General features: G+C 47.6%; 1 protein-coding gene across 2 annotated transcripts; it reads left to right on the top strand.

Annotated features, from left to right (window-relative positions):
* The first annotated feature begins 12,698 nt into the window (after positions 1-12,698).
* LOC134454122 (uncharacterized) lies at positions 12,699-15,097 on the top strand. 2 transcript variants are annotated; one of them, XM_063204922.1, is made up of 2 exons: positions 12,699-14,084; positions 14,181-15,097. In XM_063204922.1, the coding sequence occupies exon 1, from the start codon at positions 12,821-12,823 to the stop codon at positions 13,556-13,558; it is 738 nt and encodes a 245-aa protein (XP_063060992.1). In that variant the 5' UTR covers positions 12,699-12,820; the 3' UTR covers positions 13,559-14,084; positions 14,181-15,097. The 2 variants fall into 2 exon arrangements, with proteins under 2 accessions (XP_063060992.1, XP_063061002.1); XM_063204932.1 differs by having other exon boundaries at positions 12,699-14,269; positions 14,351-15,097.
* Positions 15,098-23,167: the final 8,070 nt, after the last annotated feature.

Below are 23,167 nucleotides of genomic sequence, written 5' to 3'. Positions count from 1 at the left end.
AGTGACAAAGCTTTTTGAGTGATATGACAAAAGCAATTGATAATGTACGAAATCACTGAGAATTGTACACAGCCATGGCATGGTGGACGAGAGCATTTGCTATATGCTGAAAACAATGAGAAACTGATTTGACCATGTGCACAGGTAACACCAGGAAGTCACAATTGAACAAAGACTTTTGAGAATCATTATTCTGTTGTGAGAAATGTACAAAACCAATTGAGAAAAACTGTAATGTGAACAAAGATTTTCCCCTGAGAATGCTCCTCTAAACACTTTTCCGTCTTCTCTTTTCATCTTCACCATATAAACGTACCTTAAAACAACACAATTACATATGGCTTATTACCGGTACCACCACAATTATCATCATCAGGATCATCATATCATCATCATCATCATCATCATCATCATCATCAACAACAACAACAACAACAACAACAACCAAATGTAGGCCCTAGATACAAACATACGATGATTAGTGAATGAGTAACTAAAAATCGCAAATGAGAGAACTGGATTGAATATACACATAGGCAATGGAATCATCATTATAATTATTAGCAGCAGCCACTAAAAAGAGGTGCACCGTGCACTTGTACCTGTACGTGCATCTTTGATTAGCACAATGGAGGAGTTGCTTGATCTGAGTTTATTCCTGGCCTCACAGTAGTATTGTCCTGCATCCTCAGAGATATTGGAGATGGTGAACTGCTGTCCTGATCCTACTGGAGTGGACTCGTCCTCCTTAAACCAGGTGTAGTTCTGCACAGGTGGGTTGGCATCGCTGCTGCAGGTCAGAGTCACTGTTCCACCTTGACTTAGATCTCCAGATGAACTAACCAACAGCGTTGTGTTCCTTGGTGCAACTTTTAAAAAAAAAATAAAGAAAGACCAACAGAAATCGTTTTATGACAACTAGTTCCATCAGATGCCATCAGATCAGAGAGTTGGCAGAGAGAGATTGGGAAGGATTGGCAAATGACCCAGGCCAGAATCAAATGCGGGTCGCCGGCATAACAGCCCAGTGCCCAGCCATTAGAGCCGATTATCAAATCTAGTTTTACATCAAAAATATCAAAACCTAAAATAATATTTTTTTTAAAAAACGTGAAGTCACAAGATGTGTATGAGTAAGATGCAAATTATTTTCCAGAATTCAATTAAAATTGCTAAGTATTTACAGTATGAAATATTGAAACACTGCAGTAATCAGGCACTCACAGGACACGAGGACATCCACAGTAGATGACATCCGGTCGCCACATGCATATCTGGTCTGGCAGTAGTATCCCCCGCTGTCTTCACGACGGAGGTGGTTGATGTTGTAATGCCTTGCACTGGTATGGTCCTGATGGCTCGGTGCCATGGAATCCACATTACCTGTGCCAGTACCAGTCTTACAGAGAAAAGATGAGAAGAGAAGAGAAGAGAAGAGAAGAGAAGAGAAGAGAAGAGAAGAGAAGAGAAGAGAAAAAAGAAAAGAAAGAGAATAGAAGAGAAGAGAAGAGAAGAGAAGAGAAGAGAAAAAAGAAAAGAAAGAGAAGAGACGAGAAGAGACGAGACGAGACGAGACGAGGAGAGGAGAGGATTGGAGAGGAGAGGAGCGTAACTTTGTTGATCCCAAAGGAAATTAAGGTGTCCAGCAGCAAACACAAATACACAAGTTATATATTACAACAGCAATCCATAATGTTTACAATAAACCAGCCAGATGCAAAACTGTTCAGATGACGTGCAGCAAAACAGGAGCATGGCTTACTGTAGTGTCCAAAATTATTGCCCAGTGTTGCAGTGTGTATTACACTCCCCCGACCCCCCGGCCCTACACACACGCACGCACGCACGCACGCACGCACGCACACACACACACACACACACACACACCTGTAGCTGTGATTTGAACCAACTGTAGCTCAGCACTCGGAGGGGGGATGGGCTGGTGCAGGTCAGAGTCACGTTCATGCCTTCCTGTAGCTCACCAGGTGAGGAGATGGACACTGAAGGTATTTGAGGAGCTTCTGTATAGCAGGGAAATATGTGATATGGCAAACAGCATTTCATTAATAGGCGATGCAAGAGTATATAACAAAGACAGAGATCTAAACTAATAACAAAACAGGCCTTATAGATCTGTCTCTCTTTGAATTTAATCTCGTTTAAAGCTCCAACTCCCATTCTCATAGTAACAAAGCACTCCACAGCACACAAGTGTTCACTGCACACAACGACCCGTGCAAGGGGGCAGCCCCCAATGGCACCCCAAGGGAGCAGTGCGGTGGGACTATACCATGCTCAGGGTACTTCAGTCATGGAGGAAGATGGGGGAGAGCACTGGCTATTTACTCCCCCCACCAACCTAGCGGGTAGGGGGTCGAACCGGCAACCTTTGGGTTACAAGTCTGACGCCCTAACCACTTACCCATTTCTCCGTCTCTGTCTGTCTGTTTTTCTCTCTCTTTCTACCACCACTCTCTATCTGACTGTCTTTCTGTCTGTCTGTCTGTCTGTCTGTCTGCCTGTCTGTCTTTCTGTCTGTCTCTCATACACACACACACACACACACACACACACACACACACACACACACACACACACACACGCACGCACGCACACACACACACCAACAACAACGACAACTACAACAACAACAACAGCAACAACAACATAATTAGAACTTGTGTCCTTTAACCTGTCACTTCCAGGTAGAGAGCTGCCGCCTTTGTCCTCATTTGTCCCTTGGCCGATACTGTTAGCCTGCAGTAATATGCACCGCTGTCCGACTTTGCCAGCGAATTCACCCGCAGATTACATCTACCGTTTTCCTTTTGCCAGTCTGCATAGACTCTGCCTTTGTAGTCTGGGTTGGTTACTATATTCGGTGGGTGGCTGTGGCTCTGTTTAGTTCAGTAAGCCAGTGTGACGTTCAGACCGTCGCTGGGGAGGGTGTAGGAGCAAGACAGGTCCACCGCAGAGCCTTTAAAGGCGCAGAGGCTATTGGGGCGACAGGTGACTGCCCACTCAACACCACACACTTCTGAATAACAAACAAACACACAAACAGATAAGTAATACCTACTCAAAATGCATATAGTGAATACAATATATATATATATATACGCAGCAGAATGCTACTGTTATGAAGTCACCTTGAGATTGTGTGTGCGTGCGTGTTTCTTTTTTATGTGTGCATTCTCGCTAAAACAAAAAACAAGTCCATTACATTATGAAACTGAGAAAAAATTCACACTTAAACTCAAGTCGTGCATGCATGTAGCCTACTGCACGTGTTGAAGTATCAAACCCACCCACACAGACATGAACATGCGAACACGCTCAGACACAGGCACAGGCACAGGCTCAGGCACATGCATGCACACATGCACGTAAGGACACAGACATACACACATACATACACACACACACACGCACACGCACACACACACACACACACCAAGAAAAGATGTATTTGGCTTACTTTGGGCTTCAAGTGCTGTCACCACAAAAAGGTAGATAATGACACAGTTCATTGCCATGGACTTCAAACCCTGAAACACAGCAAACACAGTAGTGTCAGTGCAAGTAAATGAAAGCGAAAGCCCACCTGGGAAACTCCATTCATGGAGGAGGATGGGAGAGCACTGATGAATTACTCCCCCCAACAACCTGGCAGGTCTGGAGTCGGACCTACAACCTTTGGGACACCCTAACTGCTTACCCATGACTGCCCATAGATTAAATGTTCATGTAGTATCACTGACAGCTTTGACCAGGCCTGAGACTAAGTCATCTGAGAGGGCTCCCATCTCAATCTTTAAAATATAATGGGGACCCTTTTCTAGCCCCCCTCTTCCTGGGCCCGGGACAACTGACCCCTTTGCCTCATTCCCATCTGAGAGTGCATATGGATGCTCGCACTACTTTGGTGTAGCCCAGTGTAGATGACACGGTTCATGCATGAACTTAAAATCCTGAACCACAGTAAACACATTATTACAGTGAGATATTGGGGTACACAGGGGTATGTGGAATTATTTGTTAAAAAAAATACATGTGTGTGTGTTGTGTGTGTGTGTGCACTCGCGTGCGCGCCTTTCGCTCAATGCATGTGTGTGCTATATGCTATATATAGCCTATGTGTGAAATGATATGTGTAATATCTCTTGTATTCTGTATATGTATGTATGCTACTTGACAGCTTCATTTTCCTCTGGATTAATACATTATTCTGACTCTACTCTACTCTCTATTTTACTTACATAGTGCTATTGTTTTCACATAATCTCCATCTCTCCCATGTCTTTTTCCCTTTTTCCTGTCTAACCCAGGGGTTATTTTTTTGCCTCGGGACATCACAAATGTCTCGCCTGTGAATAATATGTGGTGTTTTATAATCACAGTGTTATTTATTTATATGAAAATGATCAACACCAGACATTTCAGACGACCCTATTTGAATGCCAGGTGACCCCTCATGGGGTCCCGACCTCAAGGTTGAAAAACGCTGGTCCAACACTATGTATGTCAAGTAAATGACCCCAAACCGTCTATTAAGTTGGCAAATAGCCTAATTTAAGTAGCCTAATTTAAACATTGCAAGTAGAATATCTTATCCAAGTCCAGTCTCATGCATATCCAAATTTTACCTTATAAGTAGAATATCTTAGAAACACCTTGATGAAAAAGGAGGGACTTACCGTGCTCTCTATTTGCAATTCTGTCAAACACACTTTTGTATCAGGTTCTGATGTGTTGGGTTGACTATTGATCTAGCTGTAATTTAGACTATTGAGATTTAAATTATTGCCTTATAAAAAAAATGTTATAAAAATGAAATGCAATTGTAAGAAGTATTGCTCTGTAGGTTATATCCACAGTAACTACAATCTCTTAATCTCGATTCACTGGTCCAGTGCATACACCTTGTCTGGACAAGAAAAAGAAACTGAGGACTTGAAAAAAAGGGGGGTGGAGGTCTTACGGAGGGTCTTTGTCATTGTGAAACCAAACGTTCAAAGTAGCTTCCTGTACGATGCACAGAGGGCAGAAAAGGACTGAGAGAGAAAGAGACAGAAGGGAGAGAGAGAGAGAGAGAGAGAGAGAGAGAGAGAGCGAGAGCGAGAGAGAATACAGCCCACCCAATCATGAAGGCATGACATTAGGCCTGCTATATTCAGTGTATCTTCTATTTTTTTTGTCATAACATGAGTACCACTACATTGTATTTTGATATGTAGTGTCCTGTTTGGTTAAGCCTCTTCGGTCTACACACAGAGTACAGCTTGCCCACTCAGCAGTGTCAGAGAGAGAGAGAGAGAGAGAGAGAGAGAGAGAGAGAGAGAGAGAGAGAGAGAGAGAGAGAGAGAGAGAGAGAGAGAGAGAGAGAGAGAGAGAGAGACAGACAGACAGACAAGCAGACAGACAGATGAATAGATATACAAACCACAGGCATATACTGTATCCTACTCTATATAGAGTAGGATACAGTTTAGTTTAGTTTATTTGCCTAATAAACTAAACTAAACTGTATCCTACTCTATATAGACGTGGCACAGGGTACAAACATCTACACTACAGTGTAATTAAACAGAAAAAGATTCCGTATGTGAGGGAAAATTGAAGACACTGTGTGTGTATAACAGAAAAAAATAATGTACACCAAGGTGGTAATGCGGCCACGCCACAAAGTGGTGGTTACACTTCGGTGTGCATTATTTTTCTTTTACAGGCCTACGCACACCGTGAAGTCAATTATCCTGCTTATACCATGGTTGCCACATTTGTCTGAAATTTATTTTGGGAATGATTTTCATGCTTTAATGGCAAAAACAAATATTTGTGTAGAACTACTTCCTTCCACCATGAGCTGCTTCTTTTCATAACTTTCTGGCAAACTTAACGGCACTTGCTATGCCCAGATAGCCATTGGGTTTGGTGCAGATCCGTTTTAAGCTGTCTGCCTCCGTTTCTAGCTCAAATGAGGTTGCTGATAGTGGTGCAGACCCGTACCAGAATCAGAGTTCTGTCTTGAACATTCCAATTGACTCTGTACTGATTTTAAGAGAGTTCACTGACCTGCTGGAAGCTCTGTGGTGTAATGGTATACTCAGTTGACTGCAATGAAGTGAGTCATGGGTTCATGTCCTGGGTGGGCAGGACTGACATATCTTTATGTAATGGAGCGCTGCTCCTTTAAGGGAAGTCTGACGCTGCGGCACACGTCACCACGCCGCTCGTAGAGGCTTATGGGAAGTCTCTTCATAAACACTGCCAGTGGCTAGTATTCGGTAAGCCTGCAAAGTTCCCCTTTGCGCGTTTCATCGCCACCGGCGAATGCTGTGGTTGCTTCTCCCCTCGCCGTCGAGAGGAGTGCGGTGTCCAGTTCAGATCTAGGAGATGTGGACCATTTCTTGTCCTCGTGAGTATGTGGACCATTTCTTGTCGCTGTTTATGTGCTAGCCAGCAGCTAGTGGCTAACTTCGCGTCTGCTGTTCTATAGGTTGTGATTCCAACTTGGCGTCTCTTACTTGACTAGAGTGATCTCTTGCTTCTCCACTGGCAAGGACTTCGGTGGACAATACCAACGGTTACCTTGCGCCTTTCCCGTCTCCTGCACGCCGGTATGTATTATAGTGGGTTAGCTTGTGCCTTTACCCAGCCCTGACTGTTTGTTTTCGTACCATGGTTGCTAACGACGGCCATTATTATGGTTTCAGCGTGTGGTCGCTACCGGCGCCTCGGCCGTGTACCTCTGTATTGGCACTCCGACTGTGAGAATCGCGCATCGGTGCACCCTCATCTCCGGGTAAGGTAACCTCTCGGCAGCAGAATCGTGTGATAGTGGGTGTCCTGCTAGCTTGGCTAACGCTCTCCTCCTCCCTCGCAGGTTGTATCCGTGTGGCCGTGGTCAGACACACCACGCGTTTAGGTGCACGAGCGGCGACTTTTAGCCCCGGTTGTGTGGTGCCTCTGGAAGCCGGGAACCCGTATTTCGGCTGCTGCTCCGGCCTCGGAAATTGGACATTCGTGTGTGTGTGTGCGTGGGCGCGCTTTGGTTCAGTGTGTGTGTGTGTGTGTGTGTGTGGGCGCTCGGCTCGGTGTGAGCTGGTGTACGCTGGTGCGTGTGAGTGTGTGTGTGTAGGTAGTGTGGGGATACCTAGGGGACTGCACTGAGCTGAGCCTCTGGCATTGGTTTACCTCATGTTTTGATTTCGTTTTCTTTAGTTTGCTGTGCCTAATTTCCCTTTTTTTATTATTTCATTCAATTATCTAATTTCTAATTTAACTGCATGTGCTTATTGGATTTTGATTTATTTTGCATGGTTTGCTGTGATTTCTTCTTGTTTCTGTTTGCCGTGAATTATTTCTGTTTGTTGTGAACTATTTCTTTACTTTTCTTTTGTTAATTCTGAGGTGTGCCATTGGCCCTAATGTGTTAGCCGTGCCAGCCCCTAGTAACAAAGTCTGACAACCTGAGTGTGGGTTCTAAGGCCTTAGGCCTACCAGGTGTGTTGCCTATTGTGAATTAGTGAACATACTTTGGGGCAGGTGTTTACAGATCCGCGGGTGTGGTGGCAGCACACCCACCCCTGCACTTTACTGTGAACGTGAACATACTTTGGGGCAAGTGTTTATCGATCTGCGGGTGATTGCGATAGCACACCCACCCCACTGCACTTTGTGAATTGTGAGTACCTTTTTATATTTTATTGCAAAGAGTGAGAAAGATATATTTTTATAACGCAAAGAATAATAAAGATTTGAATTATTAATTGTCACCACTGTCTCTGCCTCCATTGTGCACGAACCTGTGTTTGCCTGGTAATCTATTGTGCGGGTACATTGTGTGTTGGTCCGGGGTATCTGTAACTACCCCTAATTAATTTCCTCCGGGGGCTCCACCCCCGGGGGTGGCGTAGTCGAACTACTTCCTGTAACGGTCTCGCCCACTACATTTTGGCTTATAGTCGGGCAGGATTGGCATAGGAGCAGAGACACTGGTTTCATTTTTTTAGGTTTTTGCTTTGTCACTCTTTGTAATAGAAATTTGTCATATGGTCAATGGTTGAATGAGTGTATGTATGTGGTTGGTTGAAAGGGAGAGCACCACTGAATAAGCGCTGTGAGTTTGTGTTTTTCCTGTAGAAGCGGAGCAGCAGCCGAGGTTGGGAGACCGCCTCTCTCTCGAGATTTGGACCAGCCATCCCTGTGAGTTTTTGCATTTTCCAAATTTGTCTTGATCGGTTTCCGCAGCATGTCGCGTGACGCACAAGAGATTAGGGATGAGTTGGCTGAGGTAAGAGCCGAGAATGAGCGCTTAAAGGCCTCCCTCGCCCAGCGGGCCACAAGTACGAGCACACTAAATGGTAGCGCCCCGGCAGGGTCCGCTACAGAACGTTTGGTCTTTGTCCCAAGGGAAAAGAAGTGCCCATTGTTTAGGGGAAATGGGGGCATAAGTATCGAGGCGTGGAAGGAGGAGGCGGAGGCATGTATGCGGGCGCTGCCGAGAGAGCCTATTTTCTTTACGATCACTTGGATGGCGAGGCACGGGATGAGATCCGCTATAGGCCGAGAGAAGAAAAAGAAAACCCAGAGAAAATTTTTGAAATTTTACAGGAGCTTTACGGTTGCCCACAGTCATACGTGGCCTTGCAGGAGGCGTTCTTTTCGAGAAAACAGCAAGAGGGAGAGACACTGCTAGAGTTTTCAATCGCATTAATGACCCTTATTGATAAGGTTAGACGAAATGCGCCTGAGGGAATTCTTAACGCTGACGTTCTTCTGCGTGATCAGTTTGTGGAGCATGTTAACGAGGGCGCCTTGCGTCGTCACTTGAAGAGTTTCATTCGGACCACGCCGTTAGCCACTTTGATCGTGGTGCGTAAGGAAGCCATGCGTTGGGAACGGGAGGGCGCCGCCGAACCGCAGCGGCCGCGTAGCTTTTCCTTATCTTCACTCGATCGCTCCCTTGGGGTCCCTGGTACCTCTTGCGCCGTAAGCATGGATCCCCGTGGTGGGGCGCCGACCAGATCTGATATGGAGAAGTTGCAGGCTGACATGGCGAAGCTCATGGAAATGGTGCAAAATCAACAGGCTCAGTTGCAGCATCTTTCTCGGGGTGCGGCCACACAGGGGGAGCCACGGAGGCGAGGTCGGTCTCCTCGGGAGGGACCCCTTGCCTGCTGGCGCTGTCGTGCGATAGGCCATATTGCTGCGGATTGTGACGGAGAACGAGTGGTGGGGCCCCCACAAGCACCCTCCCGTAGAGGCTCCGGGTTTTCGGAGAATGGGCCCCTCCAACCGAACCAGCCCTCGGGAAACTGACGCCCACCGGACTGAGGAGTCACAGTCCGGGGGGGGCCTCTCTTGGCTCACGTAATGCCCTCGACCCTCCCAATGCCGCCGAGGCGTTACTTTCTAACTGTCCACATCTGCTCGTCCGGATGGGCGGGGTTCAGGTCCCCTGTCTCATTGACACTGGGTCTATGGTGTCCACCGTCACTGAAAGTTTCTTCGCTGCCAACTTCGAATCTTTGGGGCAGGAGCGTTTACGCTCATGTCACTGGCTGCAGCTCCGAGCGGCCAACGGCCTAGAGATTCCTTACTTGGGCTACTTGGAGCTGAATATTGAGCTTTGCGGGAAGAGTATGCCTGATTGCGGTGTTCTGGTCGTTCGCGACCCCCCAGGGGGCACGGCTTCCGTGGTCCCTGGGGTTCTTGGTATGAATGTTATCGGCAAGTGTTATAAGGAACTTTTTGGGCGGCACGGTCCCACGCTTTTCGATCTTCCATCAGTGTCAACTGCCCCTCGACCGGTGCTAAAAGCGCTGCAACACTGTCATCAGGCTGAAATCCGGCCCACCCCCGAGACCAGCGGCGTGGTGAATGTCCGGGGCCGTGCGCCATGGCGGGTTCCGGGGGGACCATGAAGTTGATTCCTGCCACCTGCCCTGAGCAACATTCAGGGCTTGGAACCCTCTTTGAGCCAACGGACCGGGGGTTGCCCGGGGGGTTGCTGGTGTCCCCTGCCTTGGTGCAGGTGACCCGTGGCTTGGTGCAGATCCCTGTAGTCAACGTCGGTTGTACGGACGTCCTGCTGTACCCTCGTACTAGACTCGGACAGGTGAATGCTGTGTCGATCATCAGCTTGCCACGGGACGTGGTGGAGGTCCGTTCCGTGGCCGCCATTACTGACCCTCAGGCGCCTGCCCCGTCGCCTTTGGAGACACAAATCCGCGCAGTGGACTTGTTACCCCTGCCTGCCGAGGAACAGGCTGAGGTCAGGGCCCTGCTTCTGAGGTACTCTTCGGTCTTCTCCGCCCATGAGGGCGACTTGGGTTGCACTTCCCTAATCTCGCATGACATCCCGCTGTTGGATCCGACACCGGTCCGGCAGCGTTACCGGCGCATTGCCCCCTCCGACTACGAGGCCGTAAAAACCCATATCAACCAGCTCCTCCAGGCGAAGGTCATCAGAGAAAGCAGTAGTCCATTCGCTTCTCCCATTGTTCTAGTCCGGAAGAAGGATGGGAGCTTGCGACTCTGTGTCGACTATCGCCTGTTAAATGCCCGAACTCGGAAGGACGCCTTTCCGCTTCCTCGGATCGAGGAGACATTGGACATGTTGGCAGGTGCCCGCTGGTTTTCTACGATGGACTTAGCCAGTGGGTACAACCAAGTCCCCGTGACAGAAGGTGATCGGGCCAAAACGGCATTCTGTACCCCCTTCGGGTTGTTCGAATGGAACAGAATGCCTTTTGGCCTGTGCAATGCACCAGGTACATTTCAACGATTAATGCAACGTATGTTCGGCGACCAACAGTGTCATTCCGTTCTACTGTATCTTGACGACATCGTGATCTTCTCGTCCACCGTGGCGCAACATCTACAGCGCCTGGAGATGGTCTTGACCCGGTTGCAGTCGGAGGGGCTGAAGGCTAAATTAGGGAAGTGCGCGTTCTTTAAGCCGGAGGTTCAGTACTTGGGACATGTGATCTCCCAGCACGGTGTCTCTACCGACCCTGGCAAGGTGGAGGCAGTGGCCACATGGCGGCGACCTGCCAATGTGTCGGAGCTCCGATCATTCCTAGGCTTCGCCAGCTATTATCGACGATTCGTCGAAGGATTCGCAAAGCTGGCCGCGCCGTTGCATCGATTGGTGGCCACCTTGAACGGGAGCCGTTCCCGTCAGCCCTCGGGGCAGCAGTTTCTTGATACATGGTCAGAGGATTGCGAAAGAAGTTTTGAGGAACTCAAGGGGAGGCTCGTGTCGGCGCCGGTACTGGCGTACGCGGACTTTAGCCGCCCATTTATTCTTGAGGTCGACGCCAGCCATTGCGGACTGGGCGCGGTCCTCTCGCAGGAGGTGGACGGCAAAGTCCGACCGGTGGCATACGCCAGTAGAACGTTAAGACCTACAGAGCGGAATATGAATAATTACAGTTCTATGAAGCTCGAGTTCCTCGCCCTAAAATGGGCCGTCACCGAGAAGTTTCGCGAATATCTCTTGGGCCAGAAGTGTGTCGTGTACACTGATAATAACCCCCTGAGTCACCTCACTACTTCCAAACTCGGGGCGGTCGAACACCGGTGGGCCGCACAGCTTGCATCATTTGATTTTGAATTAAAGTACCGCTCGGGTAAATCTAACGGTAATGCGGACGGCCTGTCGCGGCAGAATCAGCCAGACCAAGAAGACGTGAGTGACCTGGTTCCGGGTACAGCGGTCCCTAGATTGCTGCAACAGGTAGCGGCTCAGGGAGATGGCGGCACCGCCTCTCAGTCCAGTGTCTCGGGGTTGTTCCCCCACGCTTTGCCGGTTCTGCGCACTCTGCAAGCAAGCGACCCCGGTGGTCAGCTGCAACCGGCCGCTGTCCCGGGGGGTAGCATCACCGCCTCTCAGTTGGTTGTTTCGGTGCTGCCCTCCTACCCTTTGCCGGACCTGTGCGCTCTGCAAGAAGGAGACCCTGTTATCCAGCCGATTCTGGCCTTCTGGAAGGCGCGTCGGCGGCCTACTCGTGAGGAACGGGAAGCTCTGTCACCCTTGGCCTTGATCCTGTTGCGGCAGTGGAAACGGTTTGTGGAGAACGATGGAGTCCTTTACCGGAGAGTGCTACACCCCAGTGGCCGTGATGAGTGCCTCCAGCTGGTTTTGCCGGCTGCCCTGCAATCAGAGGTCCTAAACCAGCTCCACGAGCACCATGGCCACCAGGGGATTAATCGAACACTGGAGTTGGTTGGGCAACGGTGTTACTGGCCCCGCATGTTTGCGGAGGTGCGCCGATGGTGTGAAAAGTGCCTTAGGTGCCAAGAGTCCAAAGGGGAGCCTCCTCTAGCCGCCGCGCATATGGGCCACCTACTGGCATCTCGGCCCAACGAAGTGGTAGCTGTGGATTTCACGCTTTTGGAGCCCACGTCGGGGGGGGTGGAGAACGTTTTAGTCATCACGGACGTCTTCAGTAAGTATTCCATCGCCGTCCCCACCCGGGATCAGCGGGCCTCGACGGTCGCCCAGGTCTTGCTTGTGGAATGGTTCTACCGGTTCGGAATTCCTGGTCGGCTCCACTCCGACCAGGGGCGCTGTTTCGAGGGCACCCTGATTCAGCAGCTTTGCGGGCTGTACGGGGTCCAGAAGTCCCGAACTACCCCGTACCACCCGGCCGGGAACGGCCAATGTGAGCGATTTAACTGCACTCTACACAACCTCCTGCGTACCCTACCGGCCTCTCGGAAGCGCGACTGGGCAACTTGCCTGCCGCACGTAACCTTCTGTTATAATACCACCCCGCATCAAGCGACAGGAGAATCGCCACACTTCCTTATGTTCGGCCAAGAGCCACAGCTACCCGTAGACTTCCTCCTGGGCCGAGTTCGGCCACCGGCCCATGGTCGAGTGTGCGACTGGATACAGGAGCATCAGGCCCGGCTTCAAGTGGCATTTGATGGGGCTCGGGAGCGTTTGGCCGCAGCGGCGGAATATCGCAAGGACAGACACGATGCACGGGTGAAGACTGCTGTTTTAGAAGTAGGGCAACGGGTATATGTACGCAACCTCGGCGTGCGAGGTCGAAATAAAATCCAAGATGTGTGGAACTCCCAGGTACACATGGTGGTGCGTACCCCTTCGGAGACCGGAGCCGTGTACACGATCGCCCCCGTCAACGATCCAACGAAGCTGAAGCACGTTCACCGCAGCATGCTGAAAGGAGTGGTGGGCCCCATGGCCCCCGACACCCCCCCGGGGTCGGGCCGACCAGGCGAACCTACCCCTGTCGACTCAGGGGAGCTATCGAGCGAAGAAGATATCCTTCTTGGGGAGCAGGTGGGCGATGCTGACTTGGGTGTCCCAGCAGAGCCCCATGCACCCCAGGGTGGCACCTCAGGAGGAAACGAAGGGCAGCGTCGGACTTCGCAGGCTTCCCCCAGCAGTTCGGCCGCTCAGCTACCCGGTCGTGGCACTAGCAGCAGCGAGGTGCCCCCACGCCGGACTTTCCGGTCTAACGCGGGACAACACTCTAATCCCCATCGGCTGCCTGGTGGGGCGACTTCAAACTCTTGATGGAATTTTGGATCTGGGAGTGGGGGGGAAAGCGTACCTGCATCGTCGGGCCGACGATTCAACATGTGGGGGGTAGATTGTAATGGAGCGCTGCTCCTTTAAGGGAAGTCTGACGCTGCGGCACACGTCACCACGCCGCTCGTAGAGGCTTATGGGAAGTCTCTTCATAAACACTGCCAGTGGCTAGTATTCGGTAAGCCTGCAAAGTTCCCCTTTGCGCGTTTCATCGCCACCGGCGAATGCTGTGGTTGCTTCTCCCCTCGCCGTCGAGAGGAGTGCGGTGTCCAGTTCAGATCTAGGAGATGTGGACCATTTCTTGTCCTCGTGAGTATGTGGACCATTTCTTGTCGCTGTTTATGTGCTAGCCAGCAGCTAGTGGCTAACTTCGCGTCTGCTGTTCTATAGGTTGTGATTCCAACTTGGCGTCTCTTACTTGACTAGAGTGATCTCTTGCTTCTCCACTGGCAAGGACTTCGGTGGACAATACCAACGGTTACCTTGCGCCTTTCCCGTCTCCTGCACGCCGGTATGTATTATAGTGGGTTAGCTTGTGCCTTTACCCAGCCCTGACTGTTTGTTTTCGTACCATGGTTGCTAACGACGGCCATTATTATGGTTTCAGCGTGTGGTCGCTACCGGCGCCTCGGCCGTGTACCTCTGTATTGGCACTCCGACTGTGAGAATCGCGCATCGGTGCACCCTCATCTCCGGGTAAGGTAACCTCTCGGCAGCAGAATCGTGTGATAGTGGGTGTCCTGCTAGCTTGGCTAACGCTCTCCTCCTCCCTCGCAGGTTGTATCCGTGTGGCCGTGGTCAGACACACCACGCGTTTAGGTGCACGAGCGGCGACTTTTAGCCCCGGTTGTGTGGTGCCTCTGGAAGCCGGGAACCCGTATTTCGGCTGCTGCTCCGGCCTCGGAAATTGGACATTCGTGTGTGTGTGTGCGTGGGCGCGCTTTGGTTCAGTGTGTGTGTGTGTGTGTGTGTGGGCGCTCGGCTCGGTGTGAGCTGGTGTACGCTGGTGCGTGTGAGTGTGTGTGTGTAGGTAGTGTGGGGATACCTAGGGGACTGCACTGAGCTGAGCCTCTGGCATTGGTTTACCTCATGTTTTGATTTCGTTTTCTTTAGTTTGCTGTGCCTAATTTCCCTTTTTTTATTATTTCATTCAATTATCTAATTTCTAATTTAACTGCATGTGCTTATTGGATTTTGATTTATTTTGCATGGTTTGCTGTGATTTCTTCTTGTTTCTGTTTGCCGTGAATTATTTCTGTTTGTTGTGAACTATTTCTTTACTTTTCTTTTGTTAATTCTGAGGTGTGCCATTGGCCCTAATGTGTTAGCCGTGCCAGCCCCTAGTAACAAAGTCTGACAACCTGAGTGTGGGTTCTAAGGCCTTAGGCCTACCAGGTGTGTTGCCTATTGTGAATTAGTGAACATACTTTGGGGCAGGTGTTTACAGATCCGCGGGTGTGGTGGCAGCACACCCACCCCTGCACTTTACTGTGAACGTGAACATACTTTGGGGCAAGTGTTTATCGATCTGCAGGTGATTGCGATAGCACACCCACCCCACTGCACTTTGTGAATTGTGAGTACCTTTTTATATTTTATTGCAAAGAGTGAGAAAGATATATTTTTATAACGCAAAGAATAATAAAGATTTGAATTATTAATTGTCACCACTGTCTCTGCCTCCATTGTGCACGAACCTGTGTTTGCCTGGTAATCTATTGTGCGGGTACATTGTGTGTTGGTCCGGGGTATCTGTAACTACCCCTAATTAAGGTGGCGTAGTCGAACTACTTCCTGTAACGGTCTCGCCCACTACATTTAGTGAGCAGAACTGGGCACACTGAATGAGAGACTTGAACAGGGCAGCAGAACTGGGCAAACTGAAAGAGAGACTTGAACTGACAATCAGAATTGGGCACACTGAAAGAGAGACTTGAACTGGATGCACTCCCTGAAAGAGAGACTTGGACACACTGAAAGAGGGACTTGAGCTGGCAAGCAAAACTGGGCACACTGAACTTCTCCTGAACTTTGCAATTATATAATAGGAACACTAGATGGTGCTACATAACAAATAGTATGTGATTGAAGCAAGCATATCCATTTAGCCATTACTCTATGATGACCCCAGCTGCAAATTTGACATATAAACCATATTTATCGAGTTACCACTGTTCAGTTTTAGTCAACATCCCATTTAATGACTAATTTTTCAGCATTTGTTGGCCAGTGATTCAAACATAGTCAAGACTATTTTAATCATTAGTTAAAACTCTTGTGCCCTGCCCTAAGAGTGAAAACATTCATCATCAAGTTGCCTGAAAGCTCTGTGGTGTAATGGTATACACGATTGACTGTAATGCTATGAGTCATGGGTTCGTTTCCTGGGTCGGCAAGACTTTCATACCGCCAGTGGGCAGAACTGGGCACACTGAAAGAGAGATTTCAACTGTCAAGCAGAACTGGTTACACTAAAAGAGAGACTCGAGCAGGGCACATTGAAAGAGGGTCTTGAACTGGCAAGCAGAAATGGGCACACTGAAACAGAGTCTTGAACTGATACAGGACTGGGAAAACTGAAAGAAAGACATGAGCTGGCAAGATTGAAAAAGAGACTTGAGATGGCCAGCAGAAGTGGGCACACTGAAAGAGAAATTTGGATTGGGCAGATGGAAAGAGTTGAACAGGGCACATTGAAAGAGACTTGAACTGGCCATGCTGAAAGGGACACTTGAACTGGCAAGCAGAACTGGGTACACTGAAAGAGAGACTTGAGCTGGCAAGCAAAACTAGGCACAGTGAACAAGACTTAAGCGAAAAGAGCCTCTCCTGAACAACTACACTATGCTGTAATAGGAATACTAAATGGTGCTACAGATCAAATAGTATGTGAATAGATACGTAGCTATATTAGAATGTAGTGTTTGTCTGGGTTCATGGCTGTCTGGGAGAGGGGTGAGGGACTGGCTGGTAATCCGAAGGTTGATGGTTCAATTTCCAAGTAACATGGGTGGGTGGTAAAGGTTAACTTGGGCGAAAGCCGACTGTTGACTCTTGTGTTACGAATGCTAAGAGGAATCTGTCTCCATGGAGGTTGGGAGATGGTCTGAGCATATGTCAAAGGACGTTTTTATTTTGCTGTGTGTTATATTTAGTTTGACTAATGTTTGGTTTGTTTACATTGTGCACTGGACTTCCTAGTAGTTGGTAGTGATTGCCACAGTTTGAAATTGCATGTGTGTGAGGCCAATAATTAGATTAGATAGCCAACCTATGGGCTGGCTCCTTTTCACGTGTGATTATCTGCATGTAAACACAAACACCTGAGACCTGTCCCCTGCCAATGATTCTGTTAGCCAGCCATTGGCTGGTGCGCTAATCCTTCTCTCCATAAAAAGCCAGAAACTCAAACTCACAGTGCTTCTCCTGGGTGAACGGCTGCTGTCACGTCGCTCCTTTCCTCCACCAACATCGGAACCAGAGCCTCTCTCCTGCCTGCGCTAAACTCCTGCCCAAAGCCGCCACTGCCGCCTCCTTGCTCTGCTGGTCTAGCTGCTGCCTGCCCAACATCGCAATCCTGAAGCTGCCCATGCCAGAAGGATCGGCTGAAGAGCACAACACCTTCTCTCTCTCTCCTCCAAAGGCCCGTAAGCAATCCATGCCCAAAGTCTTCCATTTGAATGTCCCGCTGTTTGGCCTGTTGACTGCTCCTGTCTTTTCTCTCCACCTGTCAGACGACTTGCTCGGTGCCGACAAGCAACCTCGAAAACCCGGACTGGAGTGTGGACCCGGAGACGGATCGCAAGGAACTGGACTGAGTAGCTCCCCCTTGTGGCACCCAAGTGACACTGCACCCTTGGCCCCCTTGCTGTGTGCGATCCAGAGACTTGAAGCCTTTTAATCAGAGACTCTCTTAGCAACTGGGTGGGTTTATGGGAATTTCTTTTATATTTAATATTTTCAATAAATCAAAAATATATTTTTACATCCTTGTCTTGTCTTTTGTGTTGTTGTGGCCCGGGGTCTTAAATACACTTATGGTCTGAACGGTGACACTTACTCTGCCATTTGAATTCATTGGAATTCCAAATTCAAACGGTTCAAACATTTTCATACCCTGTTTCAGGAAGCACGGAAGATACTAGTTGTCATCTCTATAATGGGGATTGAACCTGCAGCTTTCATGTTCCAAGCTTGGACATTTAACCATTAGTCCATGATGACCCGAGCTGCAAATTTGACATATAAACCATATTCACCAAATTACCCCTGTTCAGTTTGAGTCAACATGCAATTTAATGACTCCTTGTTAAGCATTTGTTGGCAAGTGATTCAAACGTAGGCAAGCCTCTTTTAATCATTAGATAAAACTCTTGTGCCCTGCCCCAAGAGTGAAAACATTCTTCATCAAGTTGCCTGAAAGCTCTGTGGTGTAATGGTATACATGATTGACTGCAATGCTATGAGTCATGGGTTCGTGTCCTGGGTCGGCAGGACTGGCATATCTCCAGTGGGCAGAACTGGGCACACTGAATGAGAGATTTGAACTGGCAAACAGAACTGGGCACTCTGAAAGAGAGACTTCAATTGATAAGAAGAACTGGGCACACTGAAGGAGAGGCTTGAGCTGGCAAGCAGAACTGGGCACACTGAAAGAGATACCTAAGCTGTCAAGCAGAACTGGCTGCACTGAAAGACAGACCTAATCTGGTAAGCAGAACTGGGTGCATTGAAAGAAAGGCTAGACCTGGTCAGACAGAAAGAGACACTTGAACTGATAAGCAGACATGGGCACACTGAAACAGAGACTTGAACTGAGGTCTGGGAAAACTGAAAGACATGAGCTGGCAAAATTGAAAGAGACTGGCACACTGCACAAGATAATTGGTTTGAACACACTGCCAGAGAAACTGGAACAGGGATAACTGAAAGAGAGACTTGGGCTGGCAAGAAGAACTGGGTCACTGAAAGAGACACCTGAACTGGGCACAGTGAAAGAGAGATTTGGACTGGACAGACAGAAAGACTTGAACAGGGCACACTGAAAGAAAGACTTTAACTGGGAAGCAGAACTGGGCACGATGAAACAGACTTCAACTGGGCACACAGGAAAAAAGAGTCTTCAATTGGCAAGCAGATCTGGGCACACTGAAAAAGAGTCTTGAACTGGACACACTGAAAGAGAGACTTGAACTGATAAGCAGGATTGGGAAAAGACATGAGCTGGCAAAATTGAAAGAGAGACTTGAGATGGCCAGCAGAAGTGGGCACACTGAAAGAGAAATTTGGATTGGGCAGATGGAAAGAGTTGAACAGGGCACATTGAAAGAGTGGCCATGCTGAAAGAGACAATTGGACTGGCAAGCAGAACTGGGTACACTGAAAGAGAGACTTGAGCTGGTAAGCAAAACTAGGCACAGTGAACAAAACTTGAGCGAAAAAAGCCTCTCCTGAACAACTACACTATGCTGTAATAGGAATACTAAATGGTGCTACAGATCAAATAGTATGTGAATAGATACGTAGCTATATTAGAATGTAGTGTTTGTCTGGGTTCATGGCTGTCTGGGAGAGGGGTGAGGGACTGGCTGGTAATCCGAAGGTTGATGGTTCAATTTCCAAGTAACATGGGTGGGTGGTAAAGGTTAACTTGGGCGAAAGCCGACTGTTGACTCTTGTGTTACGAATGCTAAGAGGAATCTGTCTCCATGGAGGTTGGGAGATGGTCTGAGCTTACTCTGCCATTTTCAGTCTCAGGAAAAAGTTTGTACACCCTTTGAAATGTCTTACATTTCTGTCAAAATTGGTCATAAAACATGGTCTGATCTTCCCGGAAATCTCAAGAAGGAACAATCAGAGTCTGCTTTAATTAATTCCACCCAAACATTTACATGTTATCATATTTTTATTGGTCATAAGGCCATAACATTCACAGGAGAGCAGGGCATAAGTAAGTACACCCTTGCATTAAGTAGGTTTTAACCCTAAGTTAGTTGCAATATCATCAACCAGACTTGTCCTGTAGTTGCAGATCAGATTTAAAAAATAATCTGTTTGTATCTTGTGTCCCTCTTCTTTAGAGAACTGCCTCTCGTCAGCAAGGTTTGTGGCATGTCTGGAGTGCATAGCTTTCTTGACTTCATGCCATATAATCTCAATTGTTTTTTTTTTCAGGGCTTTGACTGGGCTATTTCAGGATGTGTATTTCATTATTATGAAGCCATTCTAAAGTCGATTTGCTTCTAAAGTATGGGTTGTTGTCACATTTCAGGACCCATACTCTTGTGTGCTTCAACTGTGTGACAGACTTCCTCACGTTTTTTCTGTAAAATATCACAATAAACTTGAGTTCATTGTTCCACTGATAATAGCAAACTGTCAAGGGCCTGAGGCCGCAAGGTAGCCACATATAATGATGCTCCCACCACCATACTCAGAAGAGGAGATGTAACCAAGAATAGCTAAAAATGGGATTCATTCTGCCAATCTAAAATGAATGGGGTTTCTGTCCAAAAAAATATTGCTGCACCTTTGAGGTTTGCGAAAAAGCATTTATATGCTTCATAGAATTACTGCAAAATATTCTGTAGACCAACGTTGAAATCAAAGTTGAATTGTTCAGGGGAACACACAATGTCATGTTTGGAGGAGAACTGAAGAACCACACCTTCACCAAAACATCATTTCCACCTTCGAGTATGGTGGCGGGAGCATCATTATATGCGGCTACCTTGCTGCCTCAGGCCCTTTTCAGTTTGCTATTATCAGTGGAACAATGAACTCAGAAGTTTATCGAGATATTTTACAGAAAAAAAGTTAGTTAGTCTGTCACACAGTTGAAGCACACAAGAGGATGGGTGCTGAAATGTGACAACAACCCATACTTTAGAAGCCAATCGACTTTAGAATTGCTTCGTAATCATGAAATACACATTCCGGAATAGCCCAGTCAAAGCCCTGACAAAAAACAATTGAGATTACATGGCTTGAAGTCAAGAAAGCTATGCACTCCAGACATCCCACAAACCTTCTGACGAGAGGCAGTTTTCTAAACAAGAGGGAGACCAGATACATCCAGATTGTTTTGTTAATCTGATCTGCAACTACAGGAAACATCTGGTTGAGGTTATTGCAACTAACTTAGGGTTAAAACCTATTGAATGCAAGGGTGTACTTACTTATGCCTTGCTGTCCTGTGAATGTTTACATCTTATGGCCAATGAAAATATGAAAACTTGTAAATGTTTGGGTTGAATTAGTTAAAGCAGACTCTGGTTGTTCCTTCTTGTGATTTCCGGGAAGATCGGACCATGTTTTATGACCAATTTTGACAGAAAGGTCAGAAATTTCAAAGGGTGTACAAAATTTTTCCTGGGACTGTATATTCATTGGAATTCCAAATTCAAATGGTTCAAACATTTGCATACCCTTTTCCAGGAAGCACGGAAGAAACTAGTTGTCATCTCTATATTGGGGATTGAACCTGCAGCTTTCATGTTTCAAGCTTGGGCATTTAACCATTAGTCCACGATGACCCGAGCTGCAAATTTGAAATATAAACCATATTGACCATGTTACCACTGTTCAGTTTGAGTCAACATCCCATTTAATGGCTCCCTTTTAAGCATTTGTTGGCAAGTGATTCAAACGTAGGCAAGCCTCTTTTAATCATTAGATAAAACTCTTGTGCCCTGCCCCAAGAGTGAAAACATTCTTCATCAAGTTGCCTGAAAGCTCTGTGGTGTAATGGTATACATGATTGACTGCAATGCTATGAGTCATGGGTTCGTGTCCTGGGTCGGCAGGACTGGCATATCTCCAGTGGGCAGAACTGGGCACACTGAATGAGAGACTTGAACTGGCAAACATAACTGGGCACACTAAAAGAGAGGCTTGAGCTGGACACAATAAAAGAGACACCTAAGCTGGTAAGCAGAACTGGGCACACTGAATGAGAGATTTGAACTGGCAAACAGAACTGGGCACTCTGAAAGAGATACCTAAGCTGTCAAGCAGAACTGGCTGCACTGAAAGACAGACCTAATCTGGTAAGCAGAACTGGGTGCATTGAAAGAAAGGCTAGACCTGGTCAGACAGAAAGAGACACTTGAACTGATAAGCAGACATGGGCACACTGAAACAGAGACTTGAACTGAGGTCTGGGAAAACTGAAAGACATGAGCTGGCAAAATTGAAAGAGAGACTGGCACACTGCACTAGAGAATTGGTTTGAACACACTGCCAGAGAAACTGGAACAGGGCAAACTGAAAGAGAGACTTGGGCTGGCAAGAAGAACTGGGCTCACTGAAAGAGACACCTGAACTGGGCACAGTGAAAGAGAGATTTGGACTAGACAGACAGAAAGACTTGAACAGGGCACACTGAAAGAAAGACTTGAGCTGGGAAGCAGAACTGGGCACGATGAAACAGACTTCAACTGGGCACACTGGAAAAAAGAGTCTTCAATTGGCAAGCAGATCTGAGCACACTGAAAGAGTGTCTGGAACTGGCAAGCAGAACTGGGCACACTGAAAGAGAGACTTGAACAGACAAGCAGAATTGGGAAAAGACATCAGCTGGCAAAATTGAAAGAGAGATTTGAGCTGGCAAGCAAAAGTGGGCACACTGAAAGAGAAATTGTGATTGGGCAAACGGAAAGAGTTGAACAGGGCACATTGAAAGAGACTTGAACTGACCATGCTGAAAGAGACAATTGGACTGGCAAGCAGACTTGGGTACACTAAAAGAGAGACTTGAGCAAACTCAGCACAGTGAACGAGACTTAAGCAAAAAAAAAGCCTCTCCTGAATAACACTATGATGTAATAGGAATACTAAATGGTGCTACAGATCAAATAGTATGTGAATAGATACGTAGCTATATTAGAATGTACAAGTGTTTGTCTGGGGTCATGGCTGTCTGGGAAAGGACTGGCTGGTAATCCGAAGGTTGATGGTTCAATTTCCAAGTAACATGGGTGGGTGGTAAAGGTTAACTTGGGCGAAAGCCGACTGTTGACTCTTGTGTTACGAATGCTAAGAGGAATCTGTCTCCATGGAGGTTGGGAGATGGTCTGAGCTTACTCTGCCATTTGAATTCATTGGAATTCCAAATTCAAACGGTTCAAACATTTTCATACCCTGTTTCAGGAAGCACGGAAGATAATAGTTGTCATCTCTATAATGGGGATTGAACCTGCAGCTTTCATGTTCCAAGCTTGGACATTTAACCATTAGTCCATGATGACCCGAGCTGCAAATTTGAAATATAAACCATATTGACCATGTTACCACTGTTCAGTTTGAGTCAACATCCCATTTAATGGCTCCCTTTTAAGCATTTGTTGGCAAGTGATTCAAACGTAGGCAAGCCTCTTTTAATCATTAGATAAAACTCTTGTGCCCTGCCCCAAGAGTGAAAACATTCTTCATCAAGTTGCCTGAAAGCTCTGTGGTGTAATGGTATACATGATTGACTGCAATGCTATGAGTCATGGGTTCGTGTCCTGGGTCGGCAGGACTTGCATATCACCAGTGGGCAGAACTGAGCACACTGAAAGAGACTTGAACTGGGTACACTAAAAGAGAGGCTTG

Source organism: Engraulis encrasicolus, chromosome 1, assembly GCF_034702125.1.
Source record: "Engraulis encrasicolus isolate BLACKSEA-1 chromosome 1, IST_EnEncr_1.0, whole genome shotgun sequence".
NCBI classification, from domain to species: domain Eukaryota; kingdom Metazoa; phylum Chordata; class Actinopteri; order Clupeiformes; family Engraulidae; genus Engraulis; species Engraulis encrasicolus.
The sequence above is the reverse complement of the archived record's forward strand: the minus strand, read 5'-3'. Positions and strand labels throughout refer to the sequence as shown.